The 12,100-nt window shown below is 43.8% G+C and overlaps 1 protein-coding gene across 7 annotated transcripts in view; it reads left to right on the top strand.

The window, feature by feature from the left end:
- TTC12 (tetratricopeptide repeat domain 12) overlaps window positions 1–12,100 on the top strand; it is a 51,413-nt gene that overhangs the window by 21,699 nt on the left and 17,614 nt on the right. For all 7 annotated transcript variants that reach the window (XM_029208959.1, XM_029208960.1, XM_029208958.1 and 4 more), the window contains 5 exons: window positions 2,385–2,445; window positions 2,877–3,065; window positions 4,265–4,334; window positions 5,077–5,165; window positions 10,226–10,394. In XM_029208959.1, coding sequence (XP_029064792.1) covers window positions 2,385–2,445; window positions 2,877–3,065; window positions 4,265–4,334; window positions 5,077–5,165; window positions 10,226–10,394 — 578 coding nt within the window. The remainder of the gene's footprint in view (window positions 1–2,384; window positions 2,446–2,876; window positions 3,066–4,264; window positions 4,335–5,076; window positions 5,166–10,225; window positions 10,395–12,100) is intronic.

Here is a 12,100-nt window from a genome sequence, read left to right as displayed (position 1 = left end):
CACTCCTAGGTATATATCCAGAGAAAACTCTAATTCAAAAAGATACATGCACCCCATTGTTCATTGCAGCACTATTTACCATAGCCAACACATGGAAGCAACCTAAATGTCCATTGACAGATGAATGGATAAAGAAGATGTGGTACATTTATACAATGGAATATTACTCAGCCAGATGGAATTTTGATGGAGATTGCATTGAATCTGTAGATCAACCTGGGGATTATTGCCATCTTAACAATATTAAGGCTTCCAGTCCATGAACATGAGATATCTTTCCATTTACAAGATATATTATTTTTAAAAAGAAATTGCCCCCGTTGTACATTTTAAAAAATTATTCTTTGTTGGATTTTAATTCTAAAAGTAATACAGACTTATTGTAATAAGGTCAAATAATAGAGAAGTAAAAAGGAAAATATTAATCTCCCCCCTACACCAAGTTCCATTTACTTATTCATTCATTCAGTTAATTAATTCACTCAGCACATATTTAATGCATGCTTCTATGTTCCAAGCACTGTCCTAGGCAACAGGAATACAGTAGCAAACAAGACAAAATCCTTGACTTAAGGGAACTCACATTCTTGTGGTAGGGGCGACTTGTCCCAAGATAGAAGCCAAATAAGTAGATGTGTAGTATGTTAGGTAGCAATAAGTGTTACTGAGAAAACTAAATCAGGAAGTGGTGAAGGTGAGATTGGTTTTACAGAGAGTGATCAGGGAGGGCTTTTCTGGAGGAAGGGAAGGAGTGAAGTGAGCAAGCCATGTGGATATATTATACAGTGGAAGAGTGGTCCAGATAGAGGGCTAGCTAGAATGGAGTGAGCAAGGAGGGGAGTGAGAGGAGATGAGGTGAGCAGGTTGGGGGGGATACGTGGGGGACTGATCCCCTAGGGCCCTACAGGTTTTTGGAAGGACCTTGGCTTTTATTTTGAGTGAGCTGGGAGCCATCAGAGGGTTTTGAGTAAAGGAGAGAAATGATCTGACTCATGTTTTAAAGGATCACTCTGCTGTATTGAGAATATATCTTGACATGTAAGAAGAGAGAACCAGTCAGAAGGCTATTGCAACAAATTATCCAAGTGAGAGATGATGATGGCTTGGACCACGTTGGTGATGATGAAGGTGGTGAGAAGTCCTGGGGTTCTGCTTATATACTGACAGTGAAGCCAACAAGAATTGCTGATAGATTAGAGCTAGGGTTAAAAAGAAGTTGGATACAGGGTTACTCTCTTAGACCTTTTGGGCTGCTATAACATAATACCATAGATCGGGTGGTTTATACAACAGAGGTTTATTTCTCCCAGTTCTGGAGGCTAGGAAATCCAAGATCAAGATGCCAGCAAATTCAGTGTCTGGTGAGGACCTGCTTCCTAGTTCATAGACAGCCAGCAGGGGTGAGGGAGCTCTCTGGGGTCTCTTTAAGAGGGCACTAATCAACTCATGAGGGCTCTACCCTCATGACTTAATCACCTCCCAAAGGCCCCACCTCCAGATACATCACATTGGGGGTTAGCTTTCAACATCTGAATTTTGGGAGGATGCAAACATTCAGTCTGTTACAGTTACCATGTTTGATATCCTGCAACACTATTCTCTGTTTTAATGTGATGCTTTTTCTTCAGTTCATTTCTTAATCCTAATCTTCTAGATGAGCCTTGAGCTTTTAAGACATCTCAGAATGTTTCTTTGTTTTTCGTTTTTTGTTTTTTGGGGTTTTTTTTTCTGAGCCTTTTCTTTCAGTGACTGGTCGCATTGATAGCCCTGAGGACTGTACTGCCCTAAACCCATCATCATGCCCCATTAACAAGAATCTTTCTTTTCCAGAAACTTTCTATCTAACAGTGTCCTCAGTGAGCCTCTCACGCTCAAGTGTTCTAGTTGACTCTTCCATGGCCAGTGAACAGACCCCTTACCAGCTCTTTGCAGCCTGTACGTTTAAATAGGCAGTTCTCGCTTCCTGTTCCCAAGTCTCTGTCAACAGTGTTTCTAGCTTCATTTATTTCCTTATTCCCTGTGAGCATATCTGACAGGTAGCCTCCTGTTCTTTCTCAGTGCAAATATCATATCTGAATTTTGCATTTACCTTATGATTATTCTTATCCCAGCCAGACATGAGCCACGAGAATTTAGGACTGGATATTTTCCATCACAGGCTGTATCTGACAACACTATTTTTTAAAATAAAATTTGAAATTATACCTGTTGCCCCACAGAACCAAAGAAGCCTAAACAAAATGTCAAATGCATGCTGCGTTCCCCATGCCCGCCTCCGACGCGGGTAGCGGGGGAGGCTGGGAGGAGATAATGATACCCTGTGCCTTTCTTATAATCACCGTTCGCCCCTAACCACTCTTCAAGACCTTGTTTCTTTCTTCCAGTCTAGAGAGTGTTATCAGAAGATCTTAGAAATAAACCCCCAGCTGCAGACACAGGTGAAAGGTGAGACTTCCTGCCGATGTCCTTGTTCAAATTGCACCTCCCCTCTGTGCCCCGGTCCTGGGGTGTCCTCCATGCCTTCTCTGCACTTGGCCGCAAGCACAGCCACGCCCAGCCCTTCACAATCACATCCTCTCATGACAGCCCAGCCTTGCTCCTCTTCCTCTGTTCTTGGCCTTCCTCCTTTTCTCCACCATCCTCCCTCCAAGCCTTCTAGACAAGGAACAGTGTTGGCCTTGAATAATTCCCAAGATGTTTTAAGATTCCTGGTAGAAACTGTACACGCCTCCTAAAATTCTCCCTGCTGAAGATGAGTCTGAATTATTTTAATGCTTTCTGCCTTTCAGCCTCCTCCCATCCTTAAAACAGGTTGCTCCGTGTGTGGACATGTTGATTGTTAGGGTTTTGTTGTGTTTTCCTTCTTGTTTTGCTAGACTACCTGAATCAGGTAGATCTTCGGGAGAAAGCAGACCTTCAAGAGAAGGAAGCCCAGGAAGCACTGGATTCAAGCACGAATACAGCCGTGATGACCAAGAATCTTCTGGAGATTCTTTCCAAGCCTGATCAGATCCCCTTGTTCTATGCAGGGGGGATTGAAATCCTGACTGACATGATGAAGGATTGTAAGCCAGCGATGTGTGTGATCTCATGAATATTGTCAGTATAAGGGGACAGAGTTTAGAGGTCTGTCCTCATGAGGCAAAGAATCCGTTCCTCCCTTCCTTCCACCAATATTGATTGAAGGTCTACTATAATGTAGGTGCTAGAGAGGGTGCTTAAGAGACGCAACCCATCCCAGCTCCATCCCCTCCTCAGAGCATGCTGACACATGACACACAGGCTGTAAACACTACACAATATGACACAAAACACACAGACGGCATGCACTCCATATATACTCACAACACACACACACACACACAGCATGTGCTCACTATCATGTATACTTACATACATCACACACACACACACACACACACACCACGCGTGTGGGACAAATATACCACATATGCTTATATCACATACAAGCACACCACATACATTCACCCCTCACGGGTGTGCCCCACGTGCTGCACATACCCACACACCCTTTGCATACCCCTCACAGACCCCGTATACACCCCCAACACCCTGCACCAGCCCCACAGGTTTCCCCCCAACCGTAGAGGAATGGAAGACAGAGTTTTGTGGGATAAACTGTAACGTTCATCCCAGTTACACTTAGTGGCGGCTTAGGATGTGGAAATAGTTTCAGAGCAAACATCAGCTGTCCTGCTAACGAGAGCCACAGTGCTCTGCTTTAGTAGTTTCTGCAATTACTGATCCCAGGGCTGAAACCAGTGTTGTTACTCAGTGACAGAATGATGTTTGTACAAATGGATGGAGTCTGATTTCCTCTAGTGTACTGTGGAGGGTGCTCAAATATCCCTGCAGTAGTTTCTTGGAGATTATAGGTTCCTCTCTAGAGCCTGGAAACAGCTTTGAAATAAACATTTATTAAGAACAGATGGATATGCCAGTTCTTCTAGGAGGTTAAGCGGCTCCTGGAGACTCTCTAGAGATTACAGAATGATGAGTTGTCAGATCACTCTTGGGGCCCCCCCCCAGGCTCAGCTCTCCTCTGAACAGGGCATCCCTCTCACGGTGGCTGATGACAGCCTTAGGTTTCAGAATTGGAGGTATTTGTTTCTGCCCAAACTGTGGATTTGGTGATCTAGACATTCCATATTGGGTTTCTGTTATCATCTGGCTCTGTGACAGTTAGACATCAGCCAGACAGTTCAGGAGTCTGACGACACGGTTTTCTCTGACCTTGTTTCAGGCACGGAACGAACTTTATTCAGAACACACAATGGATTCAGTATCATCAGTGAGAATGAGGTCATAAGAAGGTAGGGATGTTTGTAAAGACAGCCTGGCATCAAAGCAAGGAAAGACAACCAGTTCTCATGAAATCAGACACTCATCACACAGGCAGCGTGATCACTGGATGGTACTACCTTCAGTCAATACTGGGTTAGGAAAACTTCCCAGGGTTCCTCCAAGCACTTCAGAGTCAGAGAAATGGCCACTCTTGCTGGTTTCCCACCAGTTTTTGCAAGATTGCTCTTTGTTCTTGTCCTCTTTTGGACTTTGCTGATCATAACAGGAAATGAGATCAGCTGGTTCCTGGCTGATCTCATCTATCATTGTATCTGAAGGAAGACCCCTATGGCAGGAGGTAGTTTGCTAAATTTATTTTGTATTTCAATTGTTCTGGTGCAGTTCCCATGGCTTAGGACACTGGTGTGGGTTGGAGTCACCAGCACACGTTTGTGTGTGTGATGAGGCTCACGAACCCTAAGTGGTCTGCTGGCCCACCACAGTTCATTGGTCCTGCTGCAGCCAATGCCCTGGCCTCTGGCTCACCACCCTCCCTCTGTGCAGACCCAGCTTCCTTGGCTGCATCCTTGTCCTGGAGCTCTCAGTTGAGGTCCTAGCAGTCCCTTTTGGTCCTGGTGACCTGCGGCTCTGAATTAAGAAGTGACTTTCTTAAACCCATATTTGAGGAGTATGGAGGTGAAATAAAACTAATTGAAAGGAAGATCAAGACTGATTTGCAGTTTTAATATTGCTCTACCTTGCCCATTGTAGGTGCTTTTCCACAGCAGGAAAAGATGCAGTGGAAGAGACAGTATGCATGTCTGTTCTCGGGCTCTGGCAAGCGGTGTGCAGTGAGAATGGTAAGCCAGGGAATAACCATCGATCATCGTTAATGCGCTGGTAATGGGAGGGCTACGGGGCGGGGGTGTGGGCAGGCAGGATTGTTCCTCTAGGACAGGCCCTGGAGATGGCGGTCTAGACACTCCCCTGGAAAAGCATATGGATCAGAAGCGAGACCTGCGCTGCAGTCGTGTCTCCGGCAACCTCGCAGCCGCCTCCGCAGTGGGCAAGGTCACGGTCAGCATCATGCGTGGTCTCATCACCTGGGCACTTGCCCTGGCTCTTTGCAGACTAGTGATTTCAGCTTGTGCACTGGCGGTGAGGAAGGCAGAGTTTTTCCTTTTCTGTCTGCTGAAAAATAGTGCTCCCTTTTTGCTGACCACAGTACCGGTTTCAGCATCATGAGATTTACAACCATCCCTCCCGGCCTCTTGTGACACTGATTGATTCATGCATAATATTGGGACAGTAACATGCTATGGGGAGTTATTTACTGTAACTCTTCCTTTTTTGCATATTAGCCTCTTCCGGGGTTCACTGAGTTTTTGTACAGTCTTATCACTTTAGTGACCTCAATAAAAATTTTAGGTATTTCCCTCATTTTTTAAAACAATTGTATTTTTTTTTATACAAGCAACTCTATGCCAATAAAATGGACAATCTGGAAGAAATGGACAAATTCTTAGAAATGCACAACCTGCCAAGACTGAATCAGGAAGAAATAGAAAATATGAACAGACCAATCACAAGCACTGAAATTGAAACTGTGATTAAAAATCTTCCAACAAACAAAAGCCCAGGACCAGATGGCTTCACAGGTGAATTCTATCAAACGTTTAGAGAAGAGCTAACACCTGTCCTTCTAAAACTCTTCCAAAATATAGCAGAGGGGAGGAACACTCCCAAATTCCTTCTACGAGGCCACCATCACCTTGATACCAAAACCAGACAAGGATGTCACAAAGAAAGAAAACTACAGGCCAATATCACTGATGAACATAGATGCAAAAATCCTCAACAAAATACTAGCAAACAGAATCCAACAGCACATTAAAAGGATCATACACCATGATCAAGTGGGGTTTATTCCAGGAATGCAAGGATTCTTCAATATACGCAAATCTATCAGTGTGATAAACCATATTAACAAATTGAAGGAGAAAAACCATATGATCATCTCAATAGATGCAGAGAAAGCTTTCGACAAAATTCAACACCCGTTTATGATAAAAACCCTGCAGAAAGTAGGCATAGAGGGAACTTTCCTCAACATAATAAAGGCCATATATGACAAGCCCATAGCAAACATCATCCTCAATGGTGAAAAACTGAAAGCATTTCCACTAAGATCAGGAACAAGACAAGGTTGCCCACTCTCACCACTCTTATTCAACATAGTTTTGGAAGTTTTAGCCACAGCAATCAGAGAAGAAAAGGAAATAAAAGGAATCCAAATCGGAAAAGAAGAAGTAAAGCTGTCACTGTTTGCAGATGACATGATACTATACATAGAGAATCCTAAAGATGCTACCAGAAAACTACTAGAGCTAATCAATGAATTTGGTAAAGTAGCAGGATACAAAATTAATGCACAGAAATCTCTGGCATTCCTATATACTAATGATGAAAAATCTGAAAGTGAAATCAAGAAAACACTCCCATTTACCATTGCAACAAAAAGAATAAAATATCTAGGAATAAACCTACCTAAGGAGACGAAAGACCTGTATGCAGAAAATTATAAGACACTGATGAAAGAAGTTAAAGATGATGCAAATAGATGGAGAGATATACCATGTTCTTGGATGGGAGGAATCAACATTGTGAAAATGACTCTACTACCCAAAGCAATCTACAGATTCAATGCAATCCCTATCAAACTACCACTGGCATTTTTCACAGAACTAGAACAAAAAAATTCGCAATTTGTATGGAAACACAAAAGACCACGAATAGCCAAAGCAATCTTGAGAACGAAAAAAGGAGCTGGAGGAATCAGGCTCCCTGACTTCAGACTATACTACAAAGCTACAGTAATCAAGACAGTATGGTACTGGCACAAAAACAGAAAGATAGATCAATGGAACAGGATAGAAAGCCCAGAGATAAACCCACACACATATGGACACCTTATCTTTGATAAAGGTGGCAGGAATGTACAGTGGAGAAAGGACAGCCTCTTCAATAAATGGTGCTGGGAAAACTGGGCAGGTACATGTAAAAGTATGAGGTTAGATCACTCCCTAACACCATACACAAAAATAAGCTCAAAATGGATTAAAGACCTAAATGTAAGGCCAGAAACTATCAAACTCTTAGAGGAAAACATAGGCAGAACACTCTATGACATAAATCACAGCAAGATCCTTTCTGACCCACTTCCTAGAGTAATGGAAATAAAAACAAAAATAAACAAATGGGACCTAATGAAACTTCAAAGCTTTTGCACAGCAAAGGAAACCATAAACAAGACCAAAAGACAACCCTCAGAATGGGATAAAATATTTGCAAATGAAGCAACTGACAAAGGATTAATCTCCAAAATTTACAAGCAGCTCATGGAGCTCAATAAGAAAAAAACAACCCAATCCAAAAATGGGCAGAAGACCTAAATAGACATTTCTCCAAAGAAGATATACAGAATGCCAACAAACACATGAAAGAATGCTCAACATCATTAATCATTAGAGAAATGCAAATCAAAACTACAATGAGATATCATCTCACACCAGTCAGAATGGCCATCATCAAAAAATCTAGAAACAATAGATGCTGGAGAGGGTGTGGAGAAAAGGGAACACTCCTGCACTGCTGGTGGGAATGTGAATTGGTTCAGCCACTATGGAGAACAGTATGGAGGTTCCTTAAAAAACTACAAATAGAACTACCATATGACCCAGCAATCCCACTACTGGGCTTATACCCTGAGAAAACCAAAATTCAAAAAGAGTCATGTACCAAAATGTTCATTGCAGCTCTATTTACAATAGCCCGGAGATGGAAACAACCTAAGTGCCCATCATCGGATGAATGGATAAAGAAGATGTGGCACATATATACAATGGAATATTACTCAGCCTTAAAAAGAAACGAAATTGAGTTATTTGTAATGAGATGGATAGACCTAGAGTCTGTCATACAGAGTGAAGTAAGTCAGAAAGAAAAAGACAAATACCATATGCTAACACATATATATGGAATTTAAGAAAAAAAAGGATGTCATGAAGAACCTAGGGGTGGGACGGGAATAGAGACACAGACCTACTGGAGAACGGACTTGAGGATATGGGGAGGGGGAAGGGTGAGCTTTGACAGGGCGAGAGAGAGTCATGGACATACACACACTAACAAATGTAGTAAGGTAGATAGCTAGTGGGAAGCAGCCGCGTGGCACAGGGCTATTAGCTCGGTGCTTTGTGACAGCCTGGAGGGGTGGGATAGGGAGAGTGGGAGGGAGGGAGATGCAAGAGGGAGGACATATGGGAACATATGTATATATATAACTGATTCACTTTGTTATAGAGCAGAAACTAACACACCATTGTAAAGCAATTGTACCCCAATAAAGATGTTAAAAAAATTGTATTTTTTTTTTAATGAGGGGAAAATGTTTGACTTTGGACACGAAACAGTGAAAATGGGAAGAGTGATAGCTGTGTATGCCATGCACAGGCTTCTGTGGGGAGCTGTCGAGAGAGCTTGTAAATGCAGCTTGTAAACGATTAAATGCTGAATGTGAGATAATATGATTTTTTTCCTGATTTAGTAGGGTGGAGGAATCATGTTAAATTCTAGAATTCTTAAGTTCTAGAGAATCAGGGGGACTCCTCCCTGCAGGGAATTACGTTCAGACTAATAATCCTAATGAAGGCGCCCTGCTGCCTGTAGAACACTGCACCGGCTCCGACTGCCCAAGGGTTAGGGAGGCAGGCTTGGTGACCGGGCATTTCCTCAGTATGAATTGGACATGCTTCCCTCCGTGCAGCCCAACTTCCTCACCCTGCAGCCCACTTTGGTTTCTGTGAACCTTGGGGTCACATATTTCTTTAGTATCTGGAAAAATACTGTCGGACACAGCCTGTGACGTACATGCTGTATCTCAAATCAATGAAATCTTGGTATATCCAATTCAATAAATACAGAGCTGTTTTTAAAAAGGACAAAGGAATGCTTAAAAGTAAAGACATGGAAATATGTCTGTGATATAGTGCTGACTGAGAGAGAAAAGCCAGTTTCAGGGTAGGATGTATCATATTTTAACATTGTTCGTAAGAAGGGTGAATACTAGCCCCCTTAGGGAAAGGGCTTACCTGGAGGGGATACGGACGAGAGAAGAGGACTTTCATTTTCAGCTGTATACACGTTGTGTTATTTGAATTGTTTGCACTGAGCTACTTTTCATTTTTATGTAAACTAAACAAACTCTGCTCTTTCATAGCTTAGCCTCATACCCCAGCCTGTACCTCCGCCTGCTCTCAAATTCACGTACCTCGTTAGAAAATGCACCAGGCGAAAGCAGGGTGCGGGCAAATCTGATGCCACCGCCCTGGAAATAGCTCATGGTCTAGGAAGGGGAGCATTCTTTATTAATTAATGTTCTCATGTGATCGTTCTAGTTTTCTAGAAAAAACTCAAATAGTTGCTCTGGCCATTATATGAAAATCGATGGTCTAAAGCTCTTCCACCATTTAGCTGATTTCTTTTCCTTTCCTCACATTTCTGAACACCGTACGCCGAGAGGCCTCCGGCCAGAATAGTGATAATAGCTAATGTATGTGTGCCAGCCCCTGTTCTCCGCACCATCACGTATTAACTCACTTGATCCTCACGACAACTCTGTTATGTTGGTCACCTTCCTCGTCCCACTGATAAGGAGCACGGGGTTGATGACTCGGCTAAGGTCGTTTCTTGGTCATTCAGACCCTGCAGTCTGGTCCTAGAATCCGTGCTCTTACCCTTCATTATCCTGCCTCTCAAATGCATGGGGAAGAGTTGGGTTTCCCGTTGAGATGTGGGGAGACTGAACTGGTGTGACTGCTGTCATGGTCTGCGCTAGATGGACGTGCCCTGTGTTTTGCAGAGGAGAACCAGCGCCTGCTTGTGCTGCACCCCGACATGGGCCAGCTGCTGCCCTCCCTCTTGGCCTCCAGGGTCCCGAACATCCGGCAGCAGACCCTGGCCCTGCTGCTGCAGCTCGCGCAGACAGAGAATGGACGGAGCCTGATCATGGGCCACCTTGACCTGACCGGGTAAGGCTCTGCGCTGTGGGTGGGAGCTTCCCGGCAGCATCTCAGACCTTACCTGCCACATTAACACCTGCCTGGCTCCTGTCTCACATCTCTGACGTGAGAGGTGCCAGCCTACCAGATTAAGGTTCAGAAACAGAAAGAGCCTTTGAGAAGAACACTCCCTCATGAGGACCTTCAGGACACTCCTGTCTGAACTTGGTACCATGGACAGTGTCACTTCTCCTGAGCCTGTTTCCATCTCACAGACATTGCAGACCTTGTAAATATGGAAGCACTTCCAAAACCAGCAATTGGGAACCCAACTGTAAAATAGGCTATTTGTTTCTGCCCTTTTAGCCTCAGTCCTGGCTCTACCCTGTTCCTGTCCTTACTTTTCTTCACTTATTCCTGTTTTAGGTAATACTATCCGATTTTGCATATCCTTAAACCCTTTCTGGAGCAACGTAGGGTATAAGTAAAGAAAACACATTTCAAATACTGTTACATGTAGGTCTTTCCAAGGCTTAAGGTGATAGGAATGGAATGCTCCTCTTTCCTAAGTAAACTTTTTAAAAAATGGCTGAAGCACAGTGATTCTGCCCAGTGCTTTTCCTTCGAAAGATTATTCGTTCAAATGTGTGAAATTGCCACTTTTTATGTCACAAAAGGCTGCATGTGGTTCAACCGAAAAGAAATAGTAGCAATGATTTACCTTTGCTTTATAAATGCTGCCTATGTAACCTAAAAACAGAAGTCGGCTTCCGATTCTGTTCACTACCATGTCATGGGGAGGGAGGCAAGATAAGTGTCATCACCCCATTTCCCAGGTGGGGCAGGAGAAAGTGCAGCTACTGACTCGGGGCATCTCAGCCAGCTGTCTCCCAGGCCTTGGAGCCTCTCTCCTACTCTCTGTTCCCCAAAAGGAAAGCAATCAAATATGAAGCTGTGTCAGACCTTCTTGGACCACAGCGAGACCTCTGGGGCTGGTCCCGTGTGAGTGAGGAAGTCCATGTGCGCTGAGGACAGGATAAGCCTTGGCTGTGACTCTCCCCTTCTCAGCCCAGCTCAGCAGCCCCATGGCTCACAGGAAAGGCCTTGGCAGCCCCCGAAGCTCAACCTACACAGGCAGACAAATCGTTAGCAGAGTTAAATCCTCAAAAGCGCATTTCACATTTCAAATGACTCTTCAGTCATTTCCTCAATACCTTCATCATATGTTTTTTCATTTGGTTTTGGTCTCTTTGAGTAAATGTAGCTATAGTTATCATAAGCTTTCTCCCCAGCTATCTTTGAATCGCTTGAGTTTCATTTGAACTTCTCCAGTGTCTTGGCATTTGTGATCATCTTGTGTAGTCCTGCCTACTTTCCTTAGACAGTCAAAGAAACCTCAGTTTGTTACCTGTGTGCCCACTCTTCTCGTTAATGACCATCTCCAGTTAAACCGGAAAGAGATGGAACGTGTTCTCTGAAATGAAATGAGATAGTCTGAAACAGGACAGGGCTGCACACAGGTTCCATGACCCTCACATTCCTCCCCAAATGAGAAAGTGAAGGGACAAATGTGCATGGACAGGAGCCGAGTGAGGGCCAGTATCCCTTTGTGAAAAGCTCTGGGGTTTTAGATTCAAGCAGTCCGGAGCCCACGTCCTCTGCTTGTCCCTTTCTACTTGTGTGACCCAGGAAAGCTGCTAAGCCTTGAAGTGCCTGGTATCTCATCTGTATCACAG

The sequence above is a fragment of the Monodon monoceros genome, unplaced genomic scaffold (genome assembly GCF_005190385.1).
Source record: "Monodon monoceros isolate NGI ecotype Baffin Bay Population unplaced genomic scaffold, NGI_Narwhal_1 Super_Scaffold_7, whole genome shotgun sequence".
In the NCBI taxonomy this organism is placed as follows: Eukaryota; Metazoa; Chordata; class Mammalia; order Artiodactyla; family Monodontidae; genus Monodon; species Monodon monoceros.
The sequence above is the reverse complement of the archived record's forward strand: the minus strand, read 5'-3'. Positions and strand labels throughout refer to the sequence as shown.